Raw genomic sequence first — 17,685 nt, 5'->3', positions numbered from 1 at the left:
TTCTTAACATTGTATAATTTGTCTCCCATAAGCAGGTACTTAGTACTTCAAAGCTCTTCCCTAGGACAAATGTTTCTGAAGTGCTTAACTCCCAAGAGTTTAGTTCATAAGCTGTGAAAAGAAGCATGCCAACACTGTCTTACCTAAAGGCTCTTTCTCAAAGTCGATCCGGATGGTCCCTGCAATTGCATAGGCTATCACCAGCGGTGGGGAGGCCAGGTAGTTAGCACGGGTGTTGGGATGGACACGCCCTTCAAAATTCCTATTGCCAGACAACACACCCACTGCCACAAGGTCTCCCTATAACACGGAGTTTGAGACAAAGATAGGTCAGGCTCTTGCAGAATCCACACACACAGCAAGTCTGCAGAGCCACACTGCACTACAACAACAATGGCCAGTCACAGAACTGTCTCCTGAACAATCCCAAAACACTTCCCGCAGAAAAGAATATAGACTGAATTTACTTTGTACAGAGCTGAAAAGAGTCAACACACAGTATAATACATCTCAGAACAGCACACAGCAGAGAGCAGCTAACATAAATGAGCTGCACAAGAAAAACTGCATACCTGTGTAATAGCCTCAACAACAGACTCTGGTAGGGGTCCACTATTGCCAATACATGTCATACAGCCATAACCCACCACATCAAACCTATACAAAGTATAAAAATAATGGTGAACAAAAAGCTACCGTGGAGCAAGACATTTAACCACTCAGCAGATGGCAATGGTTACTTTCAGGAGAAACACTGTTTTAACAAATGAAATGCTACTGATAACAGCATTTTTAAATGCTCTATTTTTACCACTGCAGTGACTGTCCATGAACACAGAATGGGAAATGTGTTACCTAGCAAGAGAAACAACAATATAGTGTCATTTACACTGTTACAAAACAATTAGTCTTGAAAATAACCCATTCTCCTGCTTAAGAACATAAGTCTTCAAGAAGTTACAGCAGGCCTTCATGATTGGTTCAAAGCCAGCCAGCACAATAGCAATGTGTTTACTCATGCAGGATCACACCATAAGGTACCTGGAATATCTTTTAAGTTGTACAGAGAAATTGTAATTCAATTGCATCACTTGCTTGTGGATGTTAGCTTGGTCAGGGAGAGAGAAATGTCAATAGTTTCTCACAGTGGTTTGTGAGAATTTTAGGGAGTTGTAGAAATGTGATAACTTATTAGTATAAACAATCTGCACATGGTGTTTTTCCACTTTGTTTTCTTGTTCTTCTCAAAGACAGTGTGTGAGGAAGATGTTTTTTATTAACTAATTAATCAAGTAAAATGTATCATATCAGTTTATATAAACTGGAGAACTCTTTGTAACAAAGCTTCTTTTCTCTTCTTACAATTGAGTCTCTTGTCTGTTCTTGTGTCATTCTTAGCTCAAGAGTAACACTTGTTGATAATGCTTTTAGTTAAGCAGCCATAGCACAACAGTAAGAAAAGCACTCTTACCCTAGCTGAGAAAGGTAACGCATAACTCCACTCTCCCTCAGATAGTAAGTGACAACCCCACTTCCTGGGGACAGGCTAGTTTTAATGTACGGCTTCACTGTCAAACCAGCTTCAACAGCTTTCTTGGCAAGCAATCCTGAAAAATACAGAGGATAGCTGCAGATTTTCCTGGAAGTGAGACAGTTTGATGGATAAGCATGTTAGGAGAGATACCATTACAGAACTGGGAACAGAAAAGGCACCAGCAATGAAACAGTACAGCAAGCCAACAGCACTAATTCCGTGACAACCAGCTAGAGGACAAGTGCTCTGTTGAACAGTACATCCAGCCTGCAATTTATGTTCCACTAGAAAATTGATGGAAGTTGCATTCAATAAGATGCACTCACTGGGGCAGCAAGAAGACATTCAAAATTCAGAGCACTATTTGTAAGACAAATGTCTCACAAAAAATGCAATGAAGACCTGTTAAGTTCCCACTTACTATGGTGCACTAATCCAGAGAAGAAACAACTGGCAGCATAGGACTGGCTGCCCTCAGGAGCAGAAGGCTATGAGAGCACCAATGCTGGCCCTTGCCTCAAACAAGCCATCTCACAATCCACAGATTGTTACACAAGTGCTGTTTTACCACTCCTGGATTTATAATATGCATAGAGATATTTCAGTGGAAGGTCTTACTAGACACACATTTATCCTGCATTCTTTCCTTTGAAATAAATTGTCCATACCAAGATGCATGTTCAGAGAACAAGTCCTCTCCAGTTCTTTTCCAGGATGAACATAAAAGAAGCACCAGATAGGCAAACTATGCAAAACTTCACATTCCCATGCTGCATTTTCCCCCTCACACATGACATTCATTTAGATAAGAAAATAGACATAAGCTGTGCTTTGATCCAACGTGATCTCCAACAGGAAGATCTCATCAAACTGGTTTGTCTTTGCCAGCTGTCTGGCACCTCTGTTAGACATGACCTGGACCATGACACTTTTAAGTGTTGTGTGAGATGGCTTACACGTGTAAATTTAAAGAAGCGGTCCTATTCCTAAAGTTGCTGAGATTCCTTAGCTACTAGAAGAATCTGCAGAAACTACAGCTCTTGAATACTTCTGCAAATGAGACCATGAACAAATAGTCATCCTAGGAACTGACAGTTTGACAACCTGTTTGAAAGTGTTGGCCTCCATCTTGCTGCTTATACCAGCTCCAAAAAGATAGCATAGTCAAACTCTCAAAGTTGGCAAGGAAATGCCAGAACTTCAGTTCCTCTGAGCAAAATTAATCCAACACCTCTTTAAGGTCAGACTAGGCTATCAAAGTTCCTACAGCACATACCCACTATCCCCACAGACACACAGCCCCTGCATAAGTGCACAGGATATATAGCAGGAGTTTGAAACAACTGCTCGTATCCGGGATTTTTTTAGCTTGGTTACTTAATTGGGAACACTGTATGTTTATTTACTTGCATTTGAAACCTCATCCTGAAAGCCAAACTATTGTATTTCTTCTAGGTGTCTCTTGTGGGTATTCTCAACACTGCTGTTTACTAACAGTTATCAGAGACTGACAGAATTAATTTTTCCTTCCTTGTCAAGGTCAAAACATAAATGTTTCTGTACAGAAAGGCAGCAAAGGTGAGAGTAGCCACTAAATCTGAGCACATACACCAAAATCCTTAGCACTACATTCTTGAGGGTGCTGTGCATTGCATAGTAGTGAATGCATTGCATAGTAGTGAATGCACTCAAAGTGCATTCAGCATCCCTACTGCTTCAGAGAAGGTTAAAAATGCATGTCATTAGCCTGGGAGTCAAACACTAGAGGAAACTATCCTCAACAGGCACAACTGAAGGATACATCCACCTAGAACCAAGGGAATAGACAAGGGAAACAGAGTCTGCCTGGAGAAAACCTACTTCTTGATCCTTGGAAGAAAGAAATACAGATATATTTCGGTGATAATGCAGAATGGACCTGAGGAAAGTGGTATGCTGCCCAGGCTGTCCTGTTAAAGTCAAGTGGATTGGGACATCTTGTTCAATTCTGAACTCAATTCAATTCCTCTCAAAGTGGTAAGAAAATGAGTAGGTCTCTCCTTTGCTTCTCCTTTGCCCCACATCTTAGCTGATGATGGACTTTGAACCTGTTGCTAGAGCTTAAAGGACCTTTGGCCTGGGAGGGGGTGAACTGCTGGTATGTAAAGTATGCAAAGATAGATGCTAATCTAAAAACAAGTGATAAATATCACCTCAAAAAGCCAAACACAAAGTGACTGTTGACAGCCCAAAAGGTTCCCAGCACCACACAGGAACTAACAGAAATTATATTTCTTTAACCAGGAAGTAATCCCCTCTGGTGAAGGGCCTTTGTACTGCCCAGTGCACATCCCTTCTGACCTTTGTAGGAATAAAGTCTGCATCCCATGAACGGTCTGACAGACTTGTAAGCCTCTATGCAGCGATTATCATACAGTGACAGATACCATCTATGTATATGTTTACAGAGGAGAGAAAGAAATATGTAAACATGTAGCCAAGCACCTGGGAAACTGGGCCAAACTTGTCCAGTATAGACTGAACCCTTTGAGCTGACATTCTTCATTCCTATTTTGTTGCCAGAAGCACACATTAGGAATGACAAATTTTCTGTCCAGACTAGTTATGTTAAAAATGAACAATCTCATGACCTGAAATTTTATACAACCAAGTCAGACTAACTGTTCTGTAGTGGTGCATACCAAGCTCACCTCTGGCTTCCTCTTGGATGCAATTAGGATGTAAAGGAAAAGGCTGTGAAAGCTGGCAATCCCTGAGAATACAATTTGCTTCCTCTCCTCACACCTACCATGTCTCCAGACTCTCGTAACAGCTTTAGAGGACAACCTCTAGCTAAATGTGTGTTTTTCACTCTGCTGACAGATCAGAGCACCTTCAGAGCACCCCTGAAGATCATTCTTCACTGTCCCTCTTCTGGCAACAGCCTCTTCTTATCTCTATATATCAGCTTCTGTGCATTTGGAAAAGTGTCAAAAGTGTTGCTTAATTAAGTTCCAGCTTACCTTGTAGAAAAGACAGTGCAGGAAGAATACATTTTTGTCAACTTATATTTCTAAGTACCACTTCTACAAGTCCTTCACTACCTTTAGAAACTAAGCTCAGTTTTAACACTCCAAATGACAAAACCAGCACTGCACACCTTGAATTACATCAGTGTTGTTGCTGTCTTTAGGACACACGTTCGGAGCCATAGAGAAACTACTGCACATTAGGAAAATCAGCTTACCTGCACCCAACATAACTGAGGGATTACTGGTGTTTGTACAGCTTGTAATGGCAGCAATCACTACTGAACCATGAGCAAGCTCGAAGTCATGGCCCTCAAAATTAAATTTCACTATGCTGTTGTGTCGGTCTGGTGCAATCTGGAATCCCTTGAATCCTTGCTGTAGGAGGAGAAAGTAAGAATCAAAATGAGTGGTTAACATAAACATTTTGACTGAACACGAGTATGGGCTGTTTTTTCAGCAATGAAAAGCATCTGTTAGTCACATCCATGCTTGTGGTTTTAGGTCTGATCGTGAAGGCTTGCATCTCTAGTCAACCAAAATGATGGACAGAAATTTTTTTTGCTGGAGTTTCTCCTCTTCTCTGTTTACTGGTAAAACAGGCAGTCTTTGCAGCAAAATATATTTGTATTTCCTTCCTGCATGAATATATCCTTCTTCAGATTTCTCAGATGCTTCTTACTCCTGTTACAGATCTTACAGATTCCTGATCACACATCGTCTTAGCACACAATCTAGTCCTGAGATTTTAGCATAACATGTAAATTTTTTAAGCCAGGATTATCAAACAGCTTGAATGTGTACCAGGAGCTGATTTGAGAGGCAAAGGTCTGATAGTTGGAAAAAAAATAAAGCGCAAAGAGCAAGTAGGCACTATTCATGACACGAAAAATTACATTTAAAGATCTGAAAGTATAAGATCACCTAATGGAGTTTGGAAAATATAACAAACCAAGAATTATGGGGAACTGCTGTAGTTTAGGTTTCTTTTACATCACTGGAGTTCTGTAGTGCCCTTTAACAAGGGTGGTTACTGTAACAGGTAAAGATTCAAACTGATTTAGAAAACTTAAGTATCCAGGAATATTCATTCAAATATAAATCCAGCTTCTCTTTCAATGACCACTTTTGACTGGATGATGCAGAATGTAGTCATTGTCTTCCGTCTTTACCACCAACATCCAAGAGTCACAGAGACACATGCAGTTCTGCTCTGCTGAAGAGATTCAATATTTAGTGCAAAATTACATGGTGGATTCAGGGCATAACCTGCTTGGAATGCTTGGAGAGCTGAAGAGCTGGGTAGTTATCTCAGAACTCAGTGCAGTAGGTATTTTGTCCCCTCTATTAACAACCCCCCATTGTGGCAGAGTTCAGAAATCTCTAGTCTATGTCAAAATCATGTTAGGCCTAAGATCAGAAAGAAATACTACTCCAAGAGGGCATGAACATCTTCATGCAAGAGAAGCAACATCACAATTTTAAACTACCTGTTGCTTCTCTCACCTCCAAAACTGCAGTCAAATATCCTCATTTATTTTTCAGTAGGCAAACAAACAACACACAACCCCAGAACGTAGTTCCTGAAGACCAGACAGCTTTTAGAAGCATGAATTAGTTTGTTTGCCCAAATGTTCCTACTGCCTACCTTGGCTCCCAGACAAGTCTCAAAGTCCTTTTTCATATCTGACACAGCAACTTTGTCCTGAGGTCTTTTTGGTCCACTGCAGCAAGGCACAACAGTATGGAGATCCAACTCAACCACCTGTTCAAGTAAGATAAACAGAAAGTGACTGAGCACTTCCTGATAAGTTGAAGCCAGGTAAGCCACAGTTATGCCTACCTCTGCTGTTGAATCAATGCTGAGTCTGATATGCTAAGTCTGCATATCGTTATTTGCAGAAATTATTGAATACACTTAAGAATGGGAAGAGCAGAAGAAAAGGAATACTTCTAATTTTAGATGCTGCCAGCTCACAGGTATGGCTATCAAAAGTACTAAAGTTACTGAAAAACCCAATGTAACTAAAGCATCTAAGCATTATAAATTATTTTTTAATTTGTGTTTTCACATGCTAGAAGCAGGTTAAAAAATGATGTGAAGAGATACGGGAACTGATATAAAACAAAGCAGACTATTCATCTACTCCTCACCCATTTTCCAACTTTGTTTTCATAATGTGCTACATCCTTCCAAATCTACTAAGATTTTTGAATAATCATGCAGACCCAAACACAAGTTACAAGATAAAATTTTACAGTAGAGAAAACCAGAAATATTCTTGACTTTCCTGGATACAGACTACGATCCTAATTTTCTTGCACAGAAAATTAACTGTGTGCTTTGTGTTTACCACAGAGGGTTTCTAAGGGTCCTGATTCACACCATAAAATAACTGACTGAACAGAAAAAAACTGCGAACAAGGCTTACACACACAACATCCACATTATCTCCATAGCTACAATTCAGAGTATCCTTCAGTCTGGAAGGCCTTCTCAAAGCTCCATCGAATAAAACTGAAAGAATCTGCACCAGCTGGAGGTCATCTGAGAGCCAATCTATACCTACATCCAAGTTTTCACACCTGAAGAGCCAGCTGTCTCATTCCATTGGGCCTTAAAATAAGACAGCTGCGAAGACCAAAGCAAAGGACAAGGAATCCCTTGACTATTTCTTAGTTTCTGTGAAAAACAGACAATTGTCGCAATAAAATAGGACAGGGCATAAAGCAAGGAGCCAGAAAACAGTAGTTTCTAACCTGTGTGAAGTCCGGATCCTGAGAAGAGTTTGTGAAATCTCTTAGCATTCCCACAGCCTCAAGATACCTTTTTGTGCACATAACCTTCTCTTTGTCACGGCCTAAAATGAAAGCCAGATACAGCAAAACCAAAATGCAAATTGAACAGAGGAACCATCATCTGACAGAATAGAGCAAAAAAAGTGCATTACAGGCATGCTGTCAATAGCACTACAAGACTCTTTCAAGACAAATACTAGAGATCCACTAAAAACAAACTGATTGCGCAGACTTAGTGGCTTTTGCAGAACAAAATCTTAGTTTCCTATTTTTGTCATCTGGACAATCTAGGTTCAGATTTTTGCCAGGCTGCCATAAGTCCAACACTCAGCTCTTCCTAAACATGCATCCTAATTGCAAAAACTAGTCTCAATAAGTAAATACCAAGAAAAAAATGAACTGAAGCTCAGTAGGCTTCACCTGATGCAATTCCACTGCTAATGTCATATACACCTGGCATCCTTTAAACTACCCCTTAACTTATGGTCTCTTCTTATACTCACCAGTTTGTACCAGGTACCCAATGCTAATATCATCCACTGGAAAATAGGCAGCTGTTGCTCCATACTCTGGACACATATTGGCAATGGTGGCTCGGTCAGCAATCGACAGCTGGGCAACACCAGGACCAAAAAACTCCACAAATTTACCCACTACTCCAACTTGACGAAGATGCTGTTATAAAAATACAGTGCCTGTGTCATTGCTATGTTTCAAATGACATGAGCATGTCTGTTATGAAATCCAGCTTTTTACTCAGAGAAATCTCTTGTGAAGATTTCTACAGCCATTTGAAACCAAGAAGTTTTTGCTAAACTAAATCATGAAGATGAGGACATAGAGATGTAAAGTTTCAATAATAACGTACAACATAGGACCATATTTCTTCTAAAACTTGCTCTTCCTTTCATTTAAACTAGACTGCCTTACAATTGTATTTTTCTCAACATGATGTTCTAAGAGGAAGAGAACTGCCTGGGGAGTTTTCACACAGCAAACCCAGGAAGATAGAAAAATAGGGAGAACCAACTGCACACGTACATGTGAACACACACAACATTTGAATAAAATGATGAAATAAATGTTGCCTTTCCCCTTTTGAAGGTCTCTCTGTATACAGTATTCCATGATGAATTTCTGTACCAGATTTCTGACTTCCAACAACACTAATGCTGACCCAGTAATACTGTTAATTCAGTGACAATGCGCAGAGTGAGTAAGCATGTTATAAATATATGACAAGAGTCAAACACCTGCACATGAAAGAAATAAGACTGCAATGCTTACTGTCTGGTTTCCAGATTTTATATTGCCTAATTTTAAGTAGTGAACTCAAAAAACAAGTCATCAGGGTTCTTTTGAGGCAGAGGAAAAAGCACTGTTGCTCCAAAACACTACTGAATTCCAAAATATCCCAACATACATTTTACGTGGCTTCTGGGAAACAGATTTGCCTAAAAAATTGAGCTGAATCCAATTCCACAGACAGTGATAAAGGTTTTTAAAAATTCAAAATGGCTACCTGGAAGCACACATAGGGTTCTTACACATTCTGTAAGAACCCTCTGTGCGCTTCCAGGTAGCCATTTTTAATTTTTAAAAACCTTCATTCATTTTGAATTCATTTTGAATTTTCACATCTCTGTCCTACAGAATGTATTTATCTCTCAGCAGTAACATCAAAATATCAAATCTTGGTAATTTACCTTGGTAATGGTGAGCACAATGTCAGTGGATGTTACCAGTGGCTGAGGGTTTCCTACCAGCTTATAGCCAACCACCTCAGGAAGCACCATGCTGATCGGCTGTCCCAACATCACTGCTTCTGCTTCAATGCCACCCACACCTGCACACAACAGGAGGACACAATGTGACTATTCAGAAAGATACTAACACATCAGAGATAAACTTGTGAAGTCAATTGCCTGATGAGTGCTCTATTTAAGGGGTGAAAGGGGAGAGAAACCACACAGTCTGAGTCTTCTGCTAAGAGGCATTCCTCATCTTGCTGCTGTTCCTGCAAGGTCGGGCTTTTAAATTTCATTTAGTTTCATATTTTCATCCTTGTTCCTAAGCCATTAGATGGGATACTAGGTGAATCTACGGATGCTTAGCTTTTACAAGAACAGATGTAAAATTTTTATTTAATATCTTAAACATGTAATGCAACAAACCACTGACATGGCACTGAATATGTGCTGTGAGTGAAATATACACAGACCATGATTGCTGGTCACCAAACAAAAAATCAGAAATTATTTTGAAAGAAAGAAATGTTACTAAAGAATGCTAACATAAAAGGTACTTGTTAAGACAGAAATATCTTCCCTTATGTCCACTATGTTTCAGCAGGGTTTAGGAATGTGTAGTTGGAAACCGTTCCATAAGCACACCTTCACTATCAGAATTCCAGCTACTATTTAATATTGCTAATTTATTAAGGTAGCAAATCAAGATGTCAGTCATATGCAATCTAACAAAGCCATCATGTTTATTATCTAGCAACTTAGCATTAAGCAGCCAAGCCATCAAGCAGTTTTGTAACTGTCTGCCTGTAGAAAGTCCCTCGTATATTTATCTTCTTCTCTGAAATGTCCTTCTGCTTTTTGTTTAGTATAATTAATACTAAGTTAAGAAAAACTGCCTGTAATAGCTGCTTATGAATGCCAAATCACTACTCCAATCTTTTTTCCCACTTAACCTAAGAATAGTTCTGAAAAATAATTTCTAACTTCTTTCATTCAAAATTCTATACCTCTGTTAATTTAAAAGATAATGCTGTGACAGAACTAATCATGTGGCTCCTTTCACTGGGTGTTGAATAATTTTTAAACATTTAAGTAAATAAATAATATTTGGAATAACTGACTGACCACCACTGACAGTCACGAACCAAGTTCAACATCACCAGCCTCTGAAAAAAATGTTGGATCCAAGAATATGCAAGAATTTGAGCCCATATGCTATAGACTCTGTCCAGCCATACTTTTCATATTCTGGAGAAAAATTGAAGCTAAGTGTCACTATAGGACACGAAAGAACACAAGCTCAAACCGTTGTTCTCAAGGTGAAGAAAAAAGGGAAGTTTATTTTCTGACTCCAACATTTATAGTTTTCCAAAAGTGACAGCGGACTGGAGGGTGACAGTGCCACCTCTCCAATGACACTGGTCAAACCAACAGTCCATCAACTTTCTCTTCTTCGATAAAGGAATGCAAAACAATGAGTTATTTACAGAAAGTGTGTGAGAAAGTTCACTACAAGAATGTCAGCATCAGAAGGCTTAGAAAATCTTAAAAAACCAGGGTGACAGCTAAGAGCCACACTTTTCCAAGCAGCTTTTAGTGCTACAACTTCATCTAAACGATGGCTCCATGCATATGCTGTAACCAAATATAGAATAAGAGATGTGTCTAATCCCAAAGGTGTTATGCTTTAGATGCATTTAAGTTGTTTACCTTTGTATTCTAAGCCAGAAACTCTTTCACCCTTGATTCAGAAAGTTTCACTCAACCAATACTGCTGCAGTACAATAGGTGGGTTATTAAAATCAGAAAGTCCTACCATATGTGGTGCTCAGAACTTTACAAGCACATTAATGAACAGCTAACAAATACTCTTTAAAACCACAGTGTGTTCCATATTTGTAGAACAGCTGTTTCAATAGTGCTCCTATCACCATATCACAGGAAAATAAAGGCTCAGCTGAAGTCTTCGCTACTGTATGGGATCACTACAAATACTTCCACTCCATAGTTACCTATTTATTCAATAATTCAAGCACTTCCATTCACCACTACAAGGAAAAATAAATTATTTATATCTATTCCTGTAACAAATATTGTGCAGAGAACTGGTATTAGAACATCACAGTTCTGTTTTGCATAATGTCCTCTCCAAACATAATTTAGTCATTCAGATTTAATTTTCAGCACCTTCCACCTAACAGTTTTGTATTTGCAGTACTTTTTGGATAATCCAACACTTTTAAAGTAGCAAAGTGACACAAGAAAAATCAGATGGTCAGTGATACTTCAATTCTCTTTTTTTATTTAATATTTTCTTTATCTACTTCCTTGTCATTTAAATGCAGAATGGAAAAGAATATATAAAAAAACCCAAACAAAGCCAACACGTGTAACAGAAATCACCTGAGGCAGTTATCAGGAAGGGGAGCTTAGTTACAAAGTCTTATATAACTGTAAGAGACCTTATCAGGCTACTTGCATTTGGGGTTAGGCTATGTAAGTGTGTCTAGCTGGCACAGAAATCACTTTTCTTCACAGCAGCCCATACACTGCCATGTTTTAGATTTGTGACCAAACCAGTGTTGATAGCACACCAGAATTTTAGCTATTGCTAAGCAGTCCTTACACAGCATCAATGCTTTTTGTTTCTCACCCTGCCCCTCAGCAAGTAACCTGGGGTGGGAAAAACACTGTGAGAGGTACAGCCAGGACAGCTGAAGAGAGCTGAACAATGAGACATTCCATGCCATAAAACATCAGGCTCATCACCAATCGGGGAGGTGGGCTTTCCAAAGTAGCCACTGCCGAGGGACTGGCTGGGCTTTGGTGACTGACTGCCTTTACATCACTTCTTTCATTTCCTTTCCCTGCACTCACACCTCTTCACTTAAACTGTGTTTGTCCCTAGCCATTACTTTTATCTTGCATTTGGACTAATAGTCCTCTTCCCCATTGTGCTAGCAGGAGGAGGGAGGAAGTGATTGGGTGGGGGTGATCTGCCAACCAGGATCAACTCACGAGAGCCCAAACCACAGCTCCCTGAGCCAAGAGACTGCTCACAATACACTGCTGTACATACCCCAGCCAAGCACCCCCAAGCCATCTATCATGGTGGTGTGTGAGTCAGTGCCAACCACGCTGTCTGGATAGTAGTAGCCATCCTGATCCATCACCACTCTTGCCAAGTACTCCAGGTTCACTTGGTGGATGATCCCAGAGCCCGGTGGAATAATCCTCAAGTTTTTAAAAGCTTGAGAGCCCCACTGAAACAAAAGGAATTAAAGTAAAATATTTTCAACATAAGCACTGGAACTTTTCTCCATGCAAATAAGATTATTTTTGTCGGTACCTTTAAGAATTCAAATCTTTCTTTGTTCCTTTCAAATTCCAGCTCCTGATTTTTTTGCAAGCTGTCTGGCCTGCAAATGAAAATTATCAGCTGTCAGAACCAAAATTACCATGTGAATTTTATATCTAGTCAAAGATTGAAAGAAAAGAAGATTTATTAGCTAATGTGAACGCTGATCCATTGCACCATTTTAATATCACTACAGGCAACCAATGAAAAGGATTTAGGAAATCTTAAGAGATAATACCTGAACTCTGCTTCAAATGTGAATACTAATCTGCATTTGGCAGGCTTAAATACTGTAGCCTGAGAAAAGCAACACTGAATGTTAATGAAATGTGACTTTTCCAACAACAAAATCAGAAGGAATCAGCAAGGCAGTAAAGGAAACTGGAACACAACTGTCCTGCAACTTCCACATTTGTGGTCACTATGATAGAGTGCTGTCTGAAGACTCTGTGTTTCAAAACAGTGTCAACAAATTCTTCACTTCAATGAGCTGCCTAACTTGGATCTGCAGAGTTTGAAAGAACTGAAGCATAAATCTGACCAATGTTCTCTATATGAGAGAAAAATCTCTATTTTCTCTATTTTATGAGGTTAACAGAAATAAAATAAGGCTGTGTCAAAAAATAATTATTTGTAACTGCATGCCAAAAAACTTCAAGATGGAAGGAAACCACCATAAAACATGTGATTGCAGGATCTGTTTGGAAAATTAGTTCAGTACGCCCATATTTATGTACCTTGGAGGGCAGAACGACCTGTATACAGAGGTCTTTTATTTCACTGTAGGTCTAGTGAATCCTAATGCGTCTTGGTATCTTTGTCCTCATCATGCTGAGGACTTTCTAGAACTTTCTAGCCTTTCTAGAACTCATAGGGGCCATAGTAAGCAGTGCCTCATGCCCTTCTACTTGGAGGCACTGAAGCAGAAAGCAGTTCCTCAGAACTGAGTCTAGTGTAGATCACCTCTATCCTTAGAAAAGTGAGGAAGAAAGGATGAATGAGAACATTTCCTTTCTTAAAAACCCCTATGGGGTCAAAAAAGTGTACTAGGGAAAAAATTCCATTTCTGAGTGATTAATAATAATGCAGCATTATTAAAGAGAAATACAATAAACACAGGCCTGGAATGAGTCTGTTTCTATCAACAGTTTAGTACAGGCTTTTGCTGCTGATAGAGATACACCACAGATAGAGAAAATTCTCCCCGCAACTCACCACAGCTGATACAACAGTCTAACTTTAAAATTTCCTAGTATCTGGAATGTTGTAGTACAAATGCTACCAGTATGTTAGCATTGTATACTAACATATGTATATTGTAGTACAAATGCTAACCAGTAGAACTACCTTGATGACCAGTAACTGGATTCAGTTGACTTATTACCATTAAGAAGTAAAGAGTGATTTTTTTATTCTTACTGCCTGTTAAAATCCACCTGGATGGAGTGATCTATCACAAGATCAGCAGGACAGATAGGATTTATTTTTTCAGGGTCCCCACCAAGTTTCTTCACAGCATCACGCATTGCAGCAAAGTCAACCACAGCAGGCACCCCACTACAACAGAAACAAAATAGGCATGGTGAAACAATTTGGAAAAGAGAAAAAAAAACAAAACAAAAACAAAAACAAAAAACCCCAGTCCTGAGATACAGAACAGACAGCTACTGTCACATACAAAGCAAACTGTACTCCATTTTTCAATGCAAGCAAATAACGAGTAGCAACCAGAACTTCTGGAATTTCAATACTTGACTTGTCTAAGAGATCATACACTTTTCAATATTTCTTTTAACACAGCTTCTGATGCTTCTCTGCCCACACTTCTTCAGTTTTCTGCTGAGGTATATTCTACCATAATATCCTCAACCAACTTGGAAAACCCTCTTACTTACCTATCTGATTTTGCTGGGTGCTAAAACAAAAAGAGTTCTCTGATGTGCTCATAAGGATCTGGCATCAATGAGCAACCCACTGAAAAAACTACATTTCTGTAAGAGCTTCCCAAAGCAGTAAGGGTTTATGTTTTTAACTCTGACCATAAGGAAGTTATTACAATTTTTTTTAATATCAGAAACCATGCAACAACAGCAGTAAAAGGCTTTTTGGTTCCTACTGAATTTTACCTTGAAAATCCTGAATAATTACCAAAAAATAAACAGGAAAGAGGATCCACATTATCTAAACTGGACACAATTAACTGATATTGTTCAGCAGTTTGACATTCCAGGATAAGCTTTTTGTAAGAAAAATAGGAAATTCTGTGTTATTTTACCTATGGGAATTTGAGGGGAGGGGTAGGAGGAAAACAGAAGAAGAATTATTTTGTCAACTTATGAATGTTATTATAATTACAATTAATATGGAACAGACACAATATCCTTCTACAGTCTTAGAACAACTAAAGATAAATACAGAATAATCCTAACTAGGAAGTTAGATAATTCTAAACCAGGACAACCTGAATGTAATTGTTGCATGGCTTTTGGAAAGTTGCCAAAGCTGCCTTTTTCAAAAAGGTCCTCAGAGGCCTGTCCAAGAGCTCATTTTCCAGGAATGCAGTTGCTCTGCAGACTTATAGGCACATTTTTAAAACTCAACAGGAGTAAGGGGCAAGAAAGAAGAGTAGTAAGAGAAGGAACAACGTTTGCTTGAAAGTTCAGCTTCCTCTCTGCTCCAGTTTTTCAAAACATTAACAACAGCTAGTGGATGAAAAATAGCTAGGAAATAAGCACTTCCTTCATTTGAAGTTTTGCCAATTTTTTCTAATGTCTTTAAGTTGAGCTGTACTGGGTCTCTAGCATTTTGAAAACCTCTGTGAAAATACGTAACAGAGATTATGACAGCTAAGACACTCTACCGTTGAGGAAGAAAATCAGCTGGCAATGTAGCTGCACTGGGCTTACCATGGATGTACTAAAATATTTTATAAAGACAGAGGACAAAGATACAAAGAACAGTGAGTAGACTTGGAAGTCAAATGCTGTATTAGAACAATTAAATGCTATTGTTCCACCTGAAAATTGACTTTGCACATTGAACAGGGACTATTATATGATTATTACTGACATCTGAGGACCCACTGCAATAACAAGGCTCATTTTTTAGAGTCCATTAGGTAGGAATCTCAATTTGCATTTCTGGGAAAAATAATATGCTCATTTTTTCAGCAGCAGATAATCCTTAAAAATATATTTATAATAACACAGATTTAGAAGAGGAAGAAATTATGTGGGTTATAAATGAGAACTGAAATAGATAGAAAACTGAAAGCAAGAACCCCTGGGGAACAAAACCAAATGAACAAAAAACAAACAAAAAATGTGTGTGTGTGTGTGTGAGAGAGAGAGAGAGAGAGAGAGAATAGACAATACCACCCCTTCAAAGAATAACTTCTAAACACTAAACTTCCTCAATTGCATGCAATTTATCAATATAATTTTCTTTCCCTGTTTTGAAGTTTTGTGAAGATATTTACTTCTTGATCTCAGAAAAGTTTTTTTCAATGCTCTTATTCTGAGTGTTTGCCTCTCCAAGTGCTGTCTGTAGCATGACATCCAGGAAAGCTGAAAAAGGGTTTTCCAAATATCTCACTGCTATTCTTTCCCTCAGCTCACCCCTCCACCCCAAGCTGAGCATTGTTGCACTCTCAAAAGACCCTCTTCCTTGCTTTGGAGACCATCAGACTCACGTGAAGTCTTGCAGAATAACTCTTGCAGGCTTAAATGGTACTTCAACATTCTTGTGTTGCATCACTTTCCAGTTGAGAATATTCTCAACATCTTCTTTCTTCACTAGGAACTCATCACAGTTACGGATCGCTGCTTCCAGGAGGATTCGAATGGAAAATGGCAGGTGAGCTGCATGGGTAAGAGGCAAGAAACAAACTCAGTTTTTAGCTTAGGGCATTTGTCAGCAAGTGCAAAGTTCTATGCCAGGGGCAGACAGGTCCTCATTTTCTCACAAGGCTTTATTCCAATGATCCAAACCCCTCTTCCCACTTCCAGCTTGGCCAGGAGGTCAGTACTAACTGACCTGTTCCACTTGATGCTCTCAGTAGGTTTATTATCTCAGTTCCTGTGACACAGTAGACATCTTTGCTGAGGGACTTTTCCATCCTCCATAGCACAGCAACCCTGAAAACATGCTGTGCTCACCTTGTTTTTCTGCAGTTTGCTCTCACTCTTGTCACTGAATACAGACATATAAATGTACTGGGAAAAGCATAGTTTTCTACCTGCCATGTTGGAAAGCACAGCTTTAGTGGTTTATGCAGTCCCTTTATCTCAGGAGATGGAAGATGAAACTGAATGAAAGTCAGACTGTGCATCAATCTTCTTTTACTTCAAATCAGAAATATTTAAAGATGATAGCACAAAATACTATTGGAGCAGTCCTGACAGCTCTACTACAAGGAATGGGTGTGAAGAAAAAACCCAAACACATCTCAGTCCTTCCTCCTCCAGTCCACTTTAATAATACTTGTTTGATTGCCTCTCAAAATATTCACATTTTAAAATCTTTTGAGAAGTTTGTTCCAACTTTCTACAGAGGGCTGGCCTCAAGACATAAAAGTCACTTAATCTCAGTGAGACCTCATTAGTGCTATTGTAAAAAAAAACCAAACACACGTCTATTATTCAGGACACAGTAATTCAGAACAATTTGAGTTGGTTGTTGCTGGGAGTTTTGTTCTGGGGGATTTTGTTTATTTGGGAGTTTTGGGTGTTATTGTTACTGTTGTTGTTTGGAGGTTTTTTAGAATCTTCTCCTGCCCTTCCCTGCTAAGCTATTCGCTTTTTATGACGAATAGTGAGAATTGCATCCTTTGTCCTTTAAAGAATCTGGAGTTTATCACTCTTGGAATCCTGGAATGGATTAACTGGTAACACTGAATGTGTATTTGTCTATTCTTTAAGACTCTTCTCTGCTTTTCGCCCACTAAGACTGACATTAGCTGACTGGTCACATATGGAGCCTGTAATGGATATGTGTTACTGACATTCAGAGAAAATGCTCCTCCTCTTGTTCCCTGAATTCTCCTTAATCACCTGTCTCCTTTTGAAACACCAAGCACCCACCATAGATAACTCTAAAGTATAGATACTCAAGTTTCTAAGTCACAGTCAATGGCACAGACACTAAGATTTTTAGCAGTACCACTGAAAGATTTGGGAAATGTCAGAGGAACTAAGGAAAAAGCCTCCTCAGAAAGGATTCTCTACCCACTGTTTTCAA

At 39.0% G+C, this 17,685-nt stretch overlaps 1 protein-coding gene across 1 annotated transcript in view; it reads right to left on the bottom strand.

Moving 5' to 3' along the window:
- The window catches only part of ACO1 (aconitase 1), a 36,727-nt gene that overhangs the window by 6,928 nt on the left and 12,114 nt on the right, over positions 1 to 17,685 (bottom strand). The window contains exons 3-14 of the mRNA XM_054651860.2: positions 16,139 to 16,307; positions 13,867 to 14,004; positions 12,439 to 12,508; positions 12,169 to 12,352; positions 9,048 to 9,187; positions 7,845 to 8,016; positions 7,303 to 7,403; positions 6,191 to 6,307; positions 4,761 to 4,920; positions 1,472 to 1,607; positions 573 to 657; positions 144 to 300 (exon numbers count right to left, since the gene is read on the bottom strand). Of these exons, the coding sequence (XP_054507835.1) occupies positions 144 to 300; positions 573 to 657; positions 1,472 to 1,607; positions 4,761 to 4,920; positions 6,191 to 6,307; positions 7,303 to 7,403; positions 7,845 to 8,016; positions 9,048 to 9,187; positions 12,169 to 12,352; positions 12,439 to 12,508; positions 13,867 to 14,004; positions 16,139 to 16,307 (1,629 nt within the window). The remainder of the gene's footprint in view (positions 1 to 143; positions 301 to 572; positions 658 to 1,471; positions 1,608 to 4,760; positions 4,921 to 6,190; positions 6,308 to 7,302; positions 7,404 to 7,844; positions 8,017 to 9,047; positions 9,188 to 12,168; positions 12,353 to 12,438; positions 12,509 to 13,866; positions 14,005 to 16,138; positions 16,308 to 17,685) is intronic.

Source organism: Agelaius phoeniceus, chromosome Z (assembly GCF_051311805.1).
Source record: "Agelaius phoeniceus isolate bAgePho1 chromosome Z, bAgePho1.hap1, whole genome shotgun sequence".
In the NCBI taxonomy this organism is placed as follows: domain Eukaryota; kingdom Metazoa; phylum Chordata; class Aves; order Passeriformes; family Icteridae; genus Agelaius; species Agelaius phoeniceus.
Note: the sequence above shows the minus strand (reverse complement) of the source record. Positions and strands in the feature narration are given on the sequence as shown.